This window comes from Lepidothrix coronata, unplaced genomic scaffold, assembly GCF_001604755.1.
Source record: "Lepidothrix coronata isolate B3197 unplaced genomic scaffold, Lepidothrix_coronata-1.0 Scaffold144, whole genome shotgun sequence".
NCBI classification, from domain to species: domain Eukaryota; kingdom Metazoa; phylum Chordata; class Aves; order Passeriformes; family Pipridae; genus Lepidothrix; species Lepidothrix coronata.
This window is the reverse complement of record NW_016690324.1, coordinates 354553-368928: the sequence shown is the minus strand read 5'-3', so window position 1 is coordinate 368928 and position 14376 is coordinate 354553. Positions and strand designations below refer to the sequence as shown.

Below are 14376 nucleotides of genomic sequence, written 5' to 3'. Positions count from 1 at the left end.
CTGCCATCTTCTTTGTAAGAAAGGAAAACTGTAGGGATAAAAAACATACTATCTGCTCTGTATCAGAATATCCCTGCTGTGATCCTCTGAGGCAGTGATGAAGACCTGCACTCACTCAGACATTGCTAATTAAGTCAGCCTTGGACACAGAAGAGGTGTACTCTGAAGAGCATCAGCTCAGTGAGCAGAAAACAGCTATGCTTCAGTACAGCCTGTGGCAATCTGGATATAATAGATGCAAAGTTCCTTCTTCCATCATAAATCACGTTTACAACTATTTCTCTTTCTGCAAACCTCAAAATGACAGTGAGACCAGTCAGCTGAGCACAAGAGCAGCATCAGGTTTGGAAACTGATGTCCCCTGCTTCTCTTGGATGGTCTCCATGTCTCCCCCATCACGTCAACCTGGTCACCCTGCCCTGAGCAACAGTAGAACCTCCTAGGCAGCACCATCAGAGTAGGAGACCCTGCTCTGGGAGGCTGAGCCCCCACCCAGCCCAAACCCACGCTGGGCACACTCACGTGTAGGACTCGAAGTCTCCATTGCTTATTGCTTCGATCAGCTGCTCTGTGACTTTAATGATTTCTTGCTTGCGTACTGTTGGTTTAAAGAGAAAATGAAAATAAAAGGAGGAAACAAACCAGAAGTGCTGGTGTTACCATATCGGTGAGAGATCTTTATCTCATCAGAAACAGATCACAGCAGGCTGGGGGACTGTGGAAACTGTCCAGAGAAAAAACAGGAAAGCTACTTGAAAGAGAAATGTGGGGAAGGGCTCTTCATCACCAGAAAGGAAAGACTTTCAAAGCCAAAGCAAAACTGAAAAACTCTGTAATTTCCTGAAGAGCCAAAGGGTTAATTACCAAATGGTGAGCTGCCCTCGGCCCAAAAGTTGGCACAGGCTGGTCTTGGCTGCAAAGCCTTGCCAAGCTGGGACCTTCTATCCCATGAACTCACAGCAGAGGCCAGCCAGGGCAAGCTGGACCAAGGATGCTCTCACCTCACTCTGAAATGAGAGGAGAGGGTCTCAGCAGGGAGGAGAGCAGGTGGATGACATGGGCAGCCACACTAGGAGCTACAAGGAGGGACCCCTCAAAGGGCACAAAGCTGTGCAGCTGCTGCTGGGAATTCCAGGCACTGACAGTTCATCGGGGAAGGAACGAACTGCAAGAGCGGGTTGGGCTCCCTGGGATGCAGGAGGAGCTGTCAGAGGTAACTCTGGGCTTATTAACAAGGCTCTGCTTCAAATGCAAATTGCCATCATGCTTAACTCTTCTTTGTTTTTGTTGGCTTTCTTTTTTGTATTGTGACTAATGAAAGGAGAGAGAGCACATTCCCAGGAGTTGTTCAGAAAGGAGGAGAGGGACTCCCATCACTTCCCAAGCACTGCCTGGCTCTGTGTCCAGGCTCGGGGAGCCCCTCCCTAGGATGACAAGTGTCCCATTAGCTCTCACATCAGGCCAAAGTCCATCTTGCTTTGTGCTGAGATCACTTCATTGAAAGACTTTACAAATTAGCACCGATAAATTATTGCCTGGGTTATTCTTAGAAAGCTGCCTCTGGCTGGCAGGCAGGCAGGCGGCAGACAGGGATTTCCCCTAGAGGCTTTTCCCAAAGGGCCATTTATTTTGGAGAGCAGTCAGCCAGGCTGCTATCCCTGCAGATTTCTGCCATTTCGATGCCTGCTTTCAGGGAACATCCCTGTTTATGGGAGCACCCCTGTCCCTCACCAGCAGTGCCCCAGCTGCTCATGGCAGCAACCCAGCAGTGGAACCATCTGAGGAGCTAAAGCAACTTCTGAAGGGCCCCAAGGCTGCTCGATAGTAGTGGGTTTCGCTGTAGCCAATATCTCATGAGGGGTAGTCAGACTAACAACTCACAACCTGCCCACCTCCCCGCTAGCCCCCGCTGGTACCTTTGGTGTCTTCATCCTCGATAGTGGTGTTGGTGCTCTCCGACGATTCCTGAGCAAAGAACAGAAAGGAGAGATGGGGCGGTGAGGAGGGTCTTCTCCCTGTGACAGACGGAGCTCGTGTGTTCGACAGCCCCCCGAGTCCGACCCCGCAGCGCTCGACTGTGCCAACAGACAGAAACCAAGGAAAACGCCAGCAGGTCCAACCTGTCCTCAACCACAGCTCTAGGGCAGCATTGGCAGCGCCCTCCCTGACCTCCACTCCTTGTAGCCAAGGGCACAAGGGGTGGGCTGTGGAGGGTCTCGTAGGAACGGCGCTGCCTTTCCTACCGACACCTGTGGGGACAGAGACGGGGGCAGGTCCAGGGGCCATTTGGTGGGTTCCTAGGAGCGTTGCCGGAGGGGCAGGGAGAGGGGCTGTGCGGGGGTGGAAGACACCATGTTGACTGTACAATAAAGAGAGAGATGTACAAATTAACAGCGAGGAGGAGCTGGGATGAGAAAGAGGGGACTGTGCAGGAGTGAGAGAGACCACACTGACCGCAGAGTAGGGAGAGAAATGTACAATAAAACAGTGCTTCCAAGACCCACATGGACCACTGAAGGCTGAGACACAGCTCTTTCAAGAAACAGCTGAGCACTACACAGATTTGGGGGGGAGAGGGGTACTGACCCCCTGTCTCTCTCCAGGAGCCCCATCAAGGCAACTCTGCTAGTGGAGCTAGAGCAATGGCTCTGCTAGCTCTTCCCAGCAGAGCCTTGCTTATGTATTACCCAGAAGACCCCGATGTAGGTTGGCAAGGTGTCCCATGACCATACAGTCCCCGCAGAGGCATGGAAGGTGTTTCTCCAAGGCTCCTTGGACCGATGCAGCCTGCAGACCTGAGTCAGGAGAACTGGGAGAAACGGCATGAGAACCCATCAGCAAGAACCAGGGCTGGCTTCCCACCAGCTGGTGGCCAGCAAGTGCCTGCACCAACCCTGTTAATGGGGTTTGTGGGTGATACGGCTTTGAGGATGTTCCCTCCAACCCCGCTGTCCCTTCTTCCCTACCCCGAGGTAACTTCCAAAAACGGGGGAAGCTGGAACATGTGGAGAGGCCCAGCAATATCGGCATTGAGGAAGACGAAGGACACTCACCATTAACTGAACGCTGGAACTGGACTTTCTTTTCTGGAAAAACAAGGAGAAGAGATGGAACAGGAAGAGACACAGAGTGAGAAAGGCTGAGAGCAGCACATGAGAGGCAGCAGCTCGTGAGGACCCCTTCTTGGTCCTCATGGAGGGGCAAACGAAAGGCGCAGGGGGGCAACGTGTTGTTCCTGTGTGGACGTGCCGCTGGCTGCAGTGCTGGTGGTGCTGTGCCAGTTCCCTCCCCGTGTTCCTGCCAGCACCTTTCTCTCCTGACCTGCCACAATCTCTGGGTTTTCTCATCCCAAGGACCTGGTTAGTCCAAAAGGGAGTCACTGACCACTCTGGTGGCTTTGTGACCAGCACAGCAATCTCACAGGAACAGGAGTGGGATGCTGAAAATCAAAGGCAGCTCCACCACAGCCCTGTGCCCAGAGAGAATGCCATACTGACTTCTACAGACTCTGGATCTGTTCTGCGTGCATCTGCCAATGGCACTGACTAGTGTGGAGACATCCCATTAGCTTTGGACCTAGACCAGAACTAAGCTGGCTGTTTTAAGGCCCTGCTGCTCGACCCTGCAAGGCATGCATACTGTGTGGGAAGCTGTCTTCAGCATGGATCCAGTGCTTTAAATCAGGACAAGTCTCCTCTAAAGAGAAGACCTTACACATGCACATTTGTTTCTATCCTGGACCACTACCACTAGGCTTTAAGGTTTTTGGGTTGGATGACCCCATAGCCATGCTTCTGCTTGCAACCCCAAACTACTTCTGGATTCTCCTTCCTTGCTGCGCTCTGCTCCCCATCTCCATTTTTAATTTAGCCAGGAGACAGGGGGATGTGCATGCTGACCTCATACCCTTTCAGCACCTCTGGCTCCCAGGGAATGAATCCCAGTGAGTGTCAGGGAACACCAATGTGCAGAAATCAGAATCTGCAGTGCCAAATAGCAAAGCATTGTACCAGCATATTTAACAAGGCACCATCTGTGCCTGCCCTGTGAGGGAAAAGCAGCACACACTGTACAGATCTCCTGGAAAAGTCCACAGAGTGACCCATTAGGGTACATTGGTGGGCTGCAGGGTAAAAACTACTGATATCCATTCCCCCTTGTTGATCCTTTGACATCCTAACTGGCTCTCACCAGCATCCTCATTGAGTTTCCCCCTCTGCCAGTGCAGCTCTCCCCTCTCTCCCATAGAAACAAAAAAACACAGAATGGTTTGGGTTGGAAGGGACCTTAAAGATCATCCAGTTCCTAGACCAGGTTGCTCCAAGGCCCATCTAACCTGGCCTTGAACATTTCCAGAGATGGGGCACTCATGGCTTCTCTGGGCAAGCTGTGCTAGTGCCTCATCACCCTCACAATAAATAATTTCTTCCCTATATCCCATCTAAACCTGCCCTCCTTCAGTTGAAAGCCTTTCGTCCTTGTTGTATCACTTCATGCCCTTGTTCAAAGTCCCCCTCCAGCTCTGTCACAGCCCCTTTAGGCTCTTGGTCCTACATCAACACTTGCCTCTCCTTAACTGAAACAACAGATGTTCTAAAGGGCAGAGTGAGCTGTGGTATTTCAGCAGGAACCTCATGGGAAAAGGAGCTGCTGGAGCTGGGCTGTCTTCAGGAAGGGCTGACAGCTTCTGCTACCCAAGGACATGAGACGGGGCAGAAAACTGCAGAAGTTTCAGACGCAACAGAATGCAACACAAAGCAGTGACCGCGTCGAGTCTGGACATACAGGAACAGGATGCGACACCGGGCAGTGAGCTCGTTAATTTAGGACGGGACAGGATGTGACACGGGGCAGTGATTCCATTAGTTTACAATGGGACGAGATGTGACACTACACAGGGCAGTGAAGGTATCGTAGCTGCTGGGACCGGAGGACCTCCCACAGACCCGAGAGCAGGGCTCAAGGGGGATTTTTGGTCCCATGAATCCTTTTAGTAGGTGAGGAACCTCCTTAGGAGGGTGAGTTTCAAGCCCTCTGAGCCTGGGCTAGCCCCGTGCTGGTGTTGGAGGGCTGTGTGGGCAGGATGGAGAGCAGCACCAGCTGCCTGCTGCCCACCAGCACAGCCTTGGGCAGGAAAGGCAGGGGTGGCTGCCTGGGACCTGCCTGCTCTCATGGGGATGGTCAGTCCAGCATGTTACTCCAAATGGGGGCACAACTCTTCTGACAGATAACCGCATCACGTGGCCTGACTTACAGCCCGGCTCTGAGCAGGCAGGACCATTCCCTTCCCACCTGCCCAACCACCCAAGGCAGGCCTCCAGGCTCCTGCCTCACTTTTCCAGCAAGATGGAAAGAAATGAACACCATTCATCAAAGTCTTGACATCTGCTGGCTGCCCATGGTGGGCTATTAAAGCTTCACCCACAGCCCCCAGCCTCCCTGTGCCCCCACAAGTGGTTACAACGCAGGTCTCCTCAGGCTGAGCGTGGGAATGAGAGGTGGGGATGGTTATGCTGAAGGTGGCCAATGGAAGGAAGCTGTTGGGAATGAGCTTGCCTCTCCCTTGTCTTCTCCTCCCCTACCTTCCTGGCCATCTAGGCAGGCTGTCTCACCTCTACTTGTTGGAAAGGGGGCAATAAAAAAGCAAATTCTTTCTCCAGAGCTTGTCCACCATTTTGAGAGGAGTGTTGGCTCGTAGACTGCCTCAAAATGAAGCCTCATGACCTGCTCCTTGCTCACCAGTGAGGGCTGATGATGCAAACCAGCCTCTCTGATCCTGCTCTGAAACCAGACTGCTCACTGAGTTTCAGTGATGAGCCAGAAGGCTCTTCACCAAAACTAGCTATTTTGCTACAACAGCAAGTGCCCCTTTTCCCAGGACAAAGCTACTCTGAAGCCCAAGAGGGAGCATCACTAGCAAGTTGGGCTGGCAAATGGTCTTCTACCACAACACAGAAATTTAAGGCTGTCCCCTTCTGCTGGAAAATTAGATTCAGGACAATGCCTGATGAAGCCTCTCCATTCATCAGTCTCTCCTTTTATAGCTTAAAAATGCATCTTCTGTTTGCTCTCACCTGTGCTCCAGCAACCAAGGCAGCTCTGCCTGTGGTGTCACTTCTCAGGTGACTCTCAAAAGCAGCTGGGACCCCAGAGCAGAAGAGGACAGGCCAGCAATGGCTGGCAGATGGGCTGCTGTGACTCCTATGGGATCTGCCAGCACCAAACCCAGCAATCCTGTTCTGGGAGTCTCGTGCTAACCTGACACCATGGCCCAAAGTAATGTCCTCTAAGAGCCATCCAGGCCATCAACTTCATGCTGCAGAATAACACTGCATGGCTAGGATGGCCTGTTGTGGAGCTGAGCCCAGGTCTGGAGGGTTGTGAGTGGTCTCAGTCCTTGTAGGCTTTTCCTGTCCCAGCCACTGGATCTGGGAGGAGTGGGAGAGAGACATGCCATTCCTAGACCCCTGGCTCTGCTGACCATTTGGACTGAGGAGGGAAGAAGCTGGCTGAGGGCTCTGCTCTTCCAAAACCCTGCACCCCTCACGGTCCCTACGAAAGGGCAGAAAAAGGTTCTCTAGGTTCTCCCAACTAAGGGTCCCTATGGAGGAAGGAGAGCAGCCATACTGCAGTTTGGCTCCCAGAGTTCTGCCTGATGATGGAGGATGTCACCATGCCAGCTCTCTTCTGCTGAGTGATCCCTTGTATTCATGAAGGGAACAGGTAAGGAGAGAAAGGCCCTCACATGGACCATTCTTTCCTGCAGGAAGAGTGACAAAGCTCAATAGCCACTACTATCCACCACATCTCCGTGTCACCAGAAGAAGCTGCTCAGCAGCATGATTTTGCTGCCTCCAGGAGCCACCTTGTCCTGGAGAAGAGTTGTGGCCCCAGCTCAAAGGGACAGACAAACCCGCAGGCTCTGGAACCCAAGAAACAAGATCCACCAAGCACCGGCTTGTTTTTAGAGCATCACTAAGCCATTTGCTCTGTCAAGTATCACCACGTTCCTTTGCTGTCTGCACTGGGCAAAGGGGACTGGCAGCATTGCTGAAGGGGTTAAAGCACCCATGTGTCACCCAGCAGCACATCAGCCCTTGGGACAGGATGGGACAGGAACTAGGGCCAGTCCCACCAGCCACAGCAGGACACATGCTGAGCGAGCAGGAGATGAGGCCTCCCCTCTCTCCAGATGGCTGCTGTTGGAGCCATGGCTCTGGGCTGAAGAGCTGCCTCCCCCTGTACCCGGTCCTGGTCCAACCTCTGCCTCTCCCCCTCCCTGGGGGTAGCGAGGGGCCAAGTGCATTTTGCAGGCAATGAAACATCCTTGAGTTCCCCCCATGCACCCTCCAGCAACAACCGGCAGTGCTGCAAAGCCTCCTGTGCACTGCCTGTCCTGGCAGGAGCCCAGCCGGTGGCACGGGGACACACCGGGACAGCCGGGCCAACAGCTGCCCTTTAAAGTGCAGGGTGTCTCAGGGACTGCCGGCATGGCACGGAGACCCCTGGCACAGCATGGAGACCCCCACCGCCAGCAGGGCATGGAGACGCTCCCCTCCGGCATGGCACAGAGACCCCCACCGCCGCCCCGGCAGCTGAGGGGCGGGCAGGAGAGGGCAGCGGGCAGGGGGCTTACCTTCACGCCGTCATTCTTCTTGTTGCCACCACTTTTGCCTCCTGGAGAGAGGAGGAAGGTGATTAGGAGAGCCAGGCAGGGCACCACGACCAGGAAGGCGAGGAGCAGCAGCATGGTGCCGGGTGACGGAGCGGCGGGACCCCGCGGGACCGGCTGGTGGGCTTCGTTTCGTCCTCTCTTCAGCAACCCCCGGTGCAACTCGTGGGAGCTCAGGGGCGACCTTGCCAGCACCGTCCCGTCCTACCCCGGCGGCTCTCGGCCAGGGGCATGACCCGTCTCCCAACGTCACGCCGAGTGCTCGGGGCGGCTGGAGGGGCCGGCAGCGCTGTCCGACGGCAGGCGGGCTCTGGCCGGGGGGTGCTGTTGACCCGGCGTGGTACCGCGTGGAGGAATGGGCTGCCCGCCTGCCGCCCTCTAATTTTAGCCCCATGCTGCCGGGATCATGTGCTGCCGGCCCGCCGGCCCGACAGCTGCAACCCGCATTTTGACAATGATGAAAAGCAGGCGCCTTCCCCGGTGCCCACCCACCGCTGCCGGCACTGCCCCAGCCCCCCCTGGCCGCACAAACCACCCCACTGCCGCTGCACCCCCGGAGCAGGGTGGGATCGGTGGAGCTCAGCGCCATGCGAGACCCTGCTCTCGCTCATCAGCCCCACTGTGCTCCTGGGCTGGGCGCACTGGTTGAGCCCTTGGGCCGTGCGTGGGACGGGCAGCACGATGAGAGACGCTTTTGAATTTCCTGCCCTTTGATGCTTCCTGTCCATCGCCTTCCCCGGCGCGGGGCTGACACCGGATCCCCCCAGCTGCTGGACTCCTCCAGCTCCCCTCCACAAGTGCTAAATGTGTCAGCACGATCCCCGCACGACAAATGCAGATACCGGCCCTGGTCACAGCCCTCTCCCTGAGCTTCCCTGGCACCCCTGCCCGCCTACCGCACCTGACACCCGGGGCGCCTCAACAAAGAGCCCTGAAACACCCGTCTAACCCCAAACAGCTGCCACCAGCAGGCTCAGCGGCTGCAGGGCTTGGCTGGTGTGTCCCAGCGCTGCAGCACCGCTGCAGGGACATTCCCAGCGCTGGGGAGGGCTGGAGGTGACAGCAAGTGGATGAGCTCTGTAGTCACGTGGCTCCATGTGGTTCCGTGCCTGGGAATCGCCTGTGAAATCCCATCTGCAGCGAGGTGTCCCCAGAGGGAACAGCTCTCGGTGAGGGTACTGGGGCTTGTGGCTGTGCTGAGACCTCTCCAGTGCACAGGCTGGGCTGCCATGCTCAGTCCTGTCTCCCATGCAGCCCTCGGGATGTAGAGAGGCAGGAAGAGAGTGGGAAACCCTGCAGGATCAGCATCCACCTGCCTGGGGAGAGACCTGAGGGATCCTGCTGCCATCTGCCTGCCGTGGCACCCAGGAACCTGTCTGACATTCCCGATGCAGAGGATGCTCTCCCTGAGCCACAAACATCTCCAGGAGGACACAAAACCAACAGCTTGAGCTCTGGCTGCCCCCAGCACCTGCATCCCCACCCCAGCACAAGCCAGATGGTTGGGCACGTATAAACCCCTACACCACTGGGGACCACTACATGTCAGCCAGACACCTTTCCTCTTGCATCCCACACCAGATGCCAGCCTGGAGGTGCCAGGTGATCTCCCCTGGAGGACTACCCAAAACCACACATCCCCAGGGGCACCAGGCTGCAACCTCAGCCTCCCCATGACACTCGAGGCAAAGCCAGCTCTCCAGGAATCCTACAGATTTGCCCTGGGCATCCTGTAAGACAAAGAGATGAGTCCCAGAGACAGAACCTACCGGAGAAGTTCCTGGTGGCCAGCATGGTGGTGAGGATGGCTCCCTGAAAGACAAGGAAGGCAGAAGGAAGGGTGTGCTGGACCCCAGCTCTCCACACCCTGCTGCTCCCCCCATCCCTGAGGGCGGAAAGCCCTGCTCAGCACCTGTCCCCCAGCCACCTGGCTGGACGGAAACTGGCCCACGGACTGATATTCTCCTCCTGCCATCAAAAGCAGCTCTCAGTACCCAACTCCATATCACCAGCACTGAGGCATTGGGTTGCACTCTCTGAAACTGCCTTCCCTCCAAGATTAAAGGGATATTAAATATCTGTGGGGCACTTTTCAGTCTCATACTACCCTGCCCTAGATGTAGCACAACCCCACTGACCGGGGCTGGCAGCTGGTGGCAAAGGGACCCACCAGGAGCGGAACTGGATTTAACTGGCATTAAATCTGTGCTAGCTCAGAGCATCAGGGCAGGGATTGCTCATGGGAGCCACGCAAAGATCACCACTGCAAAACAACATTTGTAAAAATCCTTCCCCTTTTCCAGCTGAGTTTACTAACTAGTTGCTCAGCGTATAATGAGATTACTTTGGACTAATTGCTTACAGTAATGGATTACTATTTGGAAGTGTATGCCTGAACTAATTTGATTACTTGTCTAGCAGAAAAGTAATAATAGTTTATAGCCAGTTTCTTTGCTTGATAATCTTGTTAGTAGCCTGCAGCTGCACTGTTCTGTGTCATGCTGCATTCAGGCCTGGAGCACTGATGGCTCTGGCTACAACACAGGCCAGAGCTGTCCTACTCTGTGCCTCCAGCTCTGGAGGAAGCATTGTGATTTCCAGAGCCCGTTCCCAGTGCCATGCTGCTGGCTGAGGCTGAGCAGCACCTGGGAAATGGGTGCTTCAAGGAGGTGCTCTAGCTGGAGATTGTGATTACAGAGGGGGTCCAGGCTGTGGCATGTGACAGCATTCGAGATGGGAAAGCCTGTGGGGCTGCTAGTGTGTGTGAGCTTTTTGCTTTTCCATGAATGACTTTATTCCTTGGCTGCAAAGTATCTTGGCCATCAGGCAGAGGGTCTCACTGTGCCTCTCAGACCCATGTCCTGCCCTAAAGAGGAGCTTTCTTGACACAGACTCCAGAGGGAAAGTGCTTACCCCAGCATCCAGTGTGACTGCTTTCCTTCACCATGGCTTTCTCCGAGCACTTGGGAACCCCAGACAGATGATGCCACTACTGCACTCTGTCTCTTTTGCCTTCTTCACAAGGGGGGCCCCAAATGCCCATCACCCCCATACTACTGCCCAGAGACACCACCCTGTCCCTTCCCACACAGAGAATAAGCCCACCTATGACCCAACCATGTGTTTTGAAGCCAGCTTGGACAGTATGAGAGTTACCTTCAGCTTCCTCCGGGCATTGAACTTCTTCAGACAGTCCACTGTCTCCTGTCTGTGCATGCATGATGCCACGGTGGCACGGTGCTGGGGGGAGAGAGACCTGGCTCAGAGCAGAGTCGGGGGGAAAGGGCTCCCCCAGCCCTGCTCTCACATGCACACACACGTGTGCGATCTCCCGTGGCCAAGGCACAGGCCAGGGCTGCCTGCAGCAGCAGCAGATAAAAGTTTAATGGGCAGTGGGAGATCGAAGCTCTGGAGTCAGCAGGATCTGCTCTGGTGGAGGGGTTGCAGGAAGAACTGGCTGCCCACACAGTTAACCCCTTGACTGACCAGCCATGTTCAGCAATGTGCTCAGGGTTTACACATGTGGGGTCCAAGGGTTAAGCCTACAGACTCCTCCTGCCTTTAGGAGCTGATTCAGAGAGAGAACCAGCAGCCAGAGCAGTGGGATGAAGTGAAGGGGGGGGTTGCTGCTGGGGTGGGTGGATGGATGGACAAACACAAGCCTGCTCCCATCATCTGAAGAAAAGCCCCCCACCACAGTGTGACACCAAGAAACCAGCCTATCCCCACCAGGGCTGGGAGCATATGTGTCCTTCCCATCACCAGCTCCCCCAGGACACGCTGTTTGCATTCACAAGCTTTTCTCTGCTGTAAAACCCCAGGGAAAATGCTGCTCTGAGAGCACTGAGAGGAACCATGCCAGGAAACCATCTTCCCAGGATGGAGAAGAGAGCTGGCAGCGTGTGTGATATCACATGCTCCTCGGTAAGGTGTTCTCCCCTTGTGAGCCCCTACATCTCTACAGCTTCAGCCCCAACCAGTGAGTGTCGAACTCACCGATATCCAGGGGTGCTTCAGAGCCTCCGCTGCCGTGATGCGCTTGGACGGGTTTATGGTCAACATCTTGTTGATGAGATCTTTTGCTTCTGGAGTCACTGTGTCCCACTCAGGGGAGGGGAACTGCCAAAGCAAAGGGACCAGGATGAGGGATGGCAGGAAGGAACAGAAGGAGCAGAAGCCCCTTTACATTTGGGTTGGTTCTCCTGCAGCTTGGGGCAGGTTGGAGAGGTGGTGGCACAACTGGAAAGAGCTGCCACGTAGAAAACTGGAGAGCAGAAGTGGAAGAAGAAAGTTGGAAGGCCCAGGACAAGACCTATCTGTCCTGCAAAGTGGCCCTGAAACATGCTAATGTGTGCACCCTCTGTGACCAGGGCAGAAGAAAGAACCTTGCTTGTGCCTGTCTGAATTTGGCCAGATTGCTCTTCTAGAGCAGCAGGTTGTAAGGCAGGGACAGCAGGAGAGAGGGTAGACTGTGAAAAGGGGGAACAAGACAAACCCACTCACATCATAAGCCCCAGCCTTGATCTGCTGGTAGAGTCGGTGCTGGTCTTCATCCCAAAAGGGTGGGTACCCGACCAGCAGGATGTAGAGGATGACACCTGCCCAGGAGAAGAGAAGGAATCAGTGGGAGAGAATTCATTAGTGGAGGTAGGAGCAGACTCTGCTTGGGGATTGGCCAAACTCAAACAGAGAAACAGAAATTAGGGAAACATGAGGATTTGCTCATTGATTAAAAAGCAAAAGGCTTGTTGGTGGATCCATCTTTGTGCTGGTGGTTTCTGGCAGCCACATGCAGACCCTCAAGTGGGTGCCCTGGCAGGCCTGGGCGATGCCTCCTCCCCATTGGGGGTGGAAAGAGGCTCCCCTACAGCTGAAACTGCATGGAATCATTGCCTGACTCCACCAGCACCTCAGGGAAGAGAGCCAGCATCTCTCCTGACTGGGAGCTTTGGGTACATAGGAAGGGGGCTGATCCTTCACAGAAGGGTGCTGCTGGATTGGGAGAGAGGGTGCTGCTCTGGGGACAGCCCAGGGTAATGTGCCACCTCTTGGGTAAATCCTCCCCCCGACCTTCCTAAGATGTTGTAGCAACTACAGCTCAGGACATGCTGGATGAACAGCCTGCCTCATCCCGCCCAGCCCAGCCCAGCCCAACCCCTGTCTGACTTACCACAAGCCCACAGGTCCACGGCTTTGCCATAGGGGTCCTTCCGGAGCACCTCGGGGGAGAGGTATCCCGGGGTGCCAGCGAAACCTGGGACAGACAGCCCATCACACCCTGCCGGCAGCAGCCCCCATCCCCACGCAGCTCACCAGCAGGGACTGGTGCCCAGCCAGGCACAGCGTGAGCCAGTCCTGGCACATCCTGACCCGGTGGGACAGGCACCCTCCTGCCAGACACCTCTGTGAGTCCTGAGGGCAGAGCAAACTGTGGCTTTCTGCCACAACCAAATTCCAGGGTGGTCCATAAGGCTGGAGTGCTCTGGTGAGCACCTCCAGCACTTGCAAGAGGCTTCCCTCCCCCTGGTCTGCCCCTATTGCCAGTTTGTCCATCTCACCAGGACATCTTGGTGACTCACAGAGTCCCTGTGGAGTTGCTTGCCTCTGCCCTGATCAATACTGGGCTGTTTCCAGGAGCACAGCTGGAGCCATCAACCTCCTCACCCACTGTGCCTCTTGTGCTGCTGGGATGCTCCCATAACCTGGGGCTCAGGTCCTGGGGATGTGTGTCCCACCTGGAGCCGCCCTGATCAAACATGTCAAGGAAAGCTGAAGAATGCCCCACCTTGGGCCAGTCCTACTCACCAAACCACGCTTGCTGGTCCCCTTCCACCTCGATGGCAAGGCCAAAGTCAGCCAGCTTGACGGCGGCACCCTTCAGCTTGGATGCCAGTAGCAGGTTCTCAGGCTGCAGGAGGAGATGGGGGTTGGAGAGGAGTGAAAGACCCACCAGGGGCTCCACTATGGATGGGGGGACCTTCCCAGCACAGCACGGAGGAAAGTCAGGGCTCTGGATGTGCTTCCCAACTGCATTGTCCTGCTGTGTGTCTGGGTGTCCCTGGATCCTTAGAGAACCGTGGACTTCAAGGACCTCCCTGCCCCCTCCTTTGTGTTGTTTCACCCTGGAGTTGGTCTTTGCTCTGTGGCTTTCCCGAAGCCCTACACGTGTTCCTCCCTGCTGTTTCAGCAGCCCTGGAATACTCTGGGCATTGCTCCACAGGGTTTTGCATCACAAATGGGGTCCCCCATCCTCCCACGGGCACTCCCCCTGCAACTCCTACCTTCAGATCCCGGTGAACCACCCCCATCTGGTGGCAGTGCAGGACAGCCTCCAGGATCTGCTGGATGCAGTGGCTGTGGGAGAGAGGAGAAAGCTCACACAAGTGGCCAGTGAGGCAGAGTTTTGTCACACACTTCTGTTTCACAGCATTTCACCCCTCTGCCCCTCTCCCCATCACACTGCCCACCAGCAGCCCCTCAGCACAGATCAGTGTCTCCCTCCCCCGAAACCCACACACGTGTGGGGAGCAGTTCTAACCCACTAAGGCACCACCAGAGCTGCTGCACACCCACTGATGGTGAGCAGGAGCATGGGGCTACAGCTGAGCCTCTGGGATGCCCACTGGAGCAACACTGGAGTGTTGGGGGGGAGCTGGAGACCAGCAGTGGAGCCACAATGCCAGCCCAGGTCTGGTCTCCAAACC

The 14376-nt window shown here is 55.5% G+C and overlaps 1 protein-coding gene across 4 annotated transcripts in view; it reads right to left on the bottom strand.

The window, feature by feature from the left end:
• CAMK2A (calcium/calmodulin dependent protein kinase II alpha) overlaps positions 1–14376 on the bottom strand; it is a 34883-nt gene that overhangs the window by 6155 nt on the left and 14352 nt on the right. For 2 of the 4 annotated variants that reach the window (XM_017827930.1, XM_017827929.1), the window contains exons 6-16: positions 13954–14026; positions 13478–13580; positions 12843–12926; positions 12176–12270; positions 11669–11791; positions 10829–10912; positions 9442–9484; positions 7637–7677; positions 3054–3086; positions 1917–1965; positions 523–598 (exon numbers count right to left, since the gene is read on the bottom strand). In XM_017827930.1, coding sequence (XP_017683419.1) covers positions 523–598; positions 1917–1965; positions 3054–3086; positions 7637–7677; positions 9442–9484; positions 10829–10912; positions 11669–11791; positions 12176–12270; positions 12843–12926; positions 13478–13580; positions 13954–14026 — 804 coding nt within the window. The remainder of the gene's footprint in view (positions 1–522; positions 599–1916; positions 1966–3053; positions 3087–7636; positions 7678–9441; positions 9485–10828; positions 10913–11668; positions 11792–12175; positions 12271–12842; positions 12927–13477; positions 13581–13953; positions 14027–14376) is intronic. The other 2 variants (XM_017827933.1, XM_017827932.1) reach the window with 1 other exon arrangement.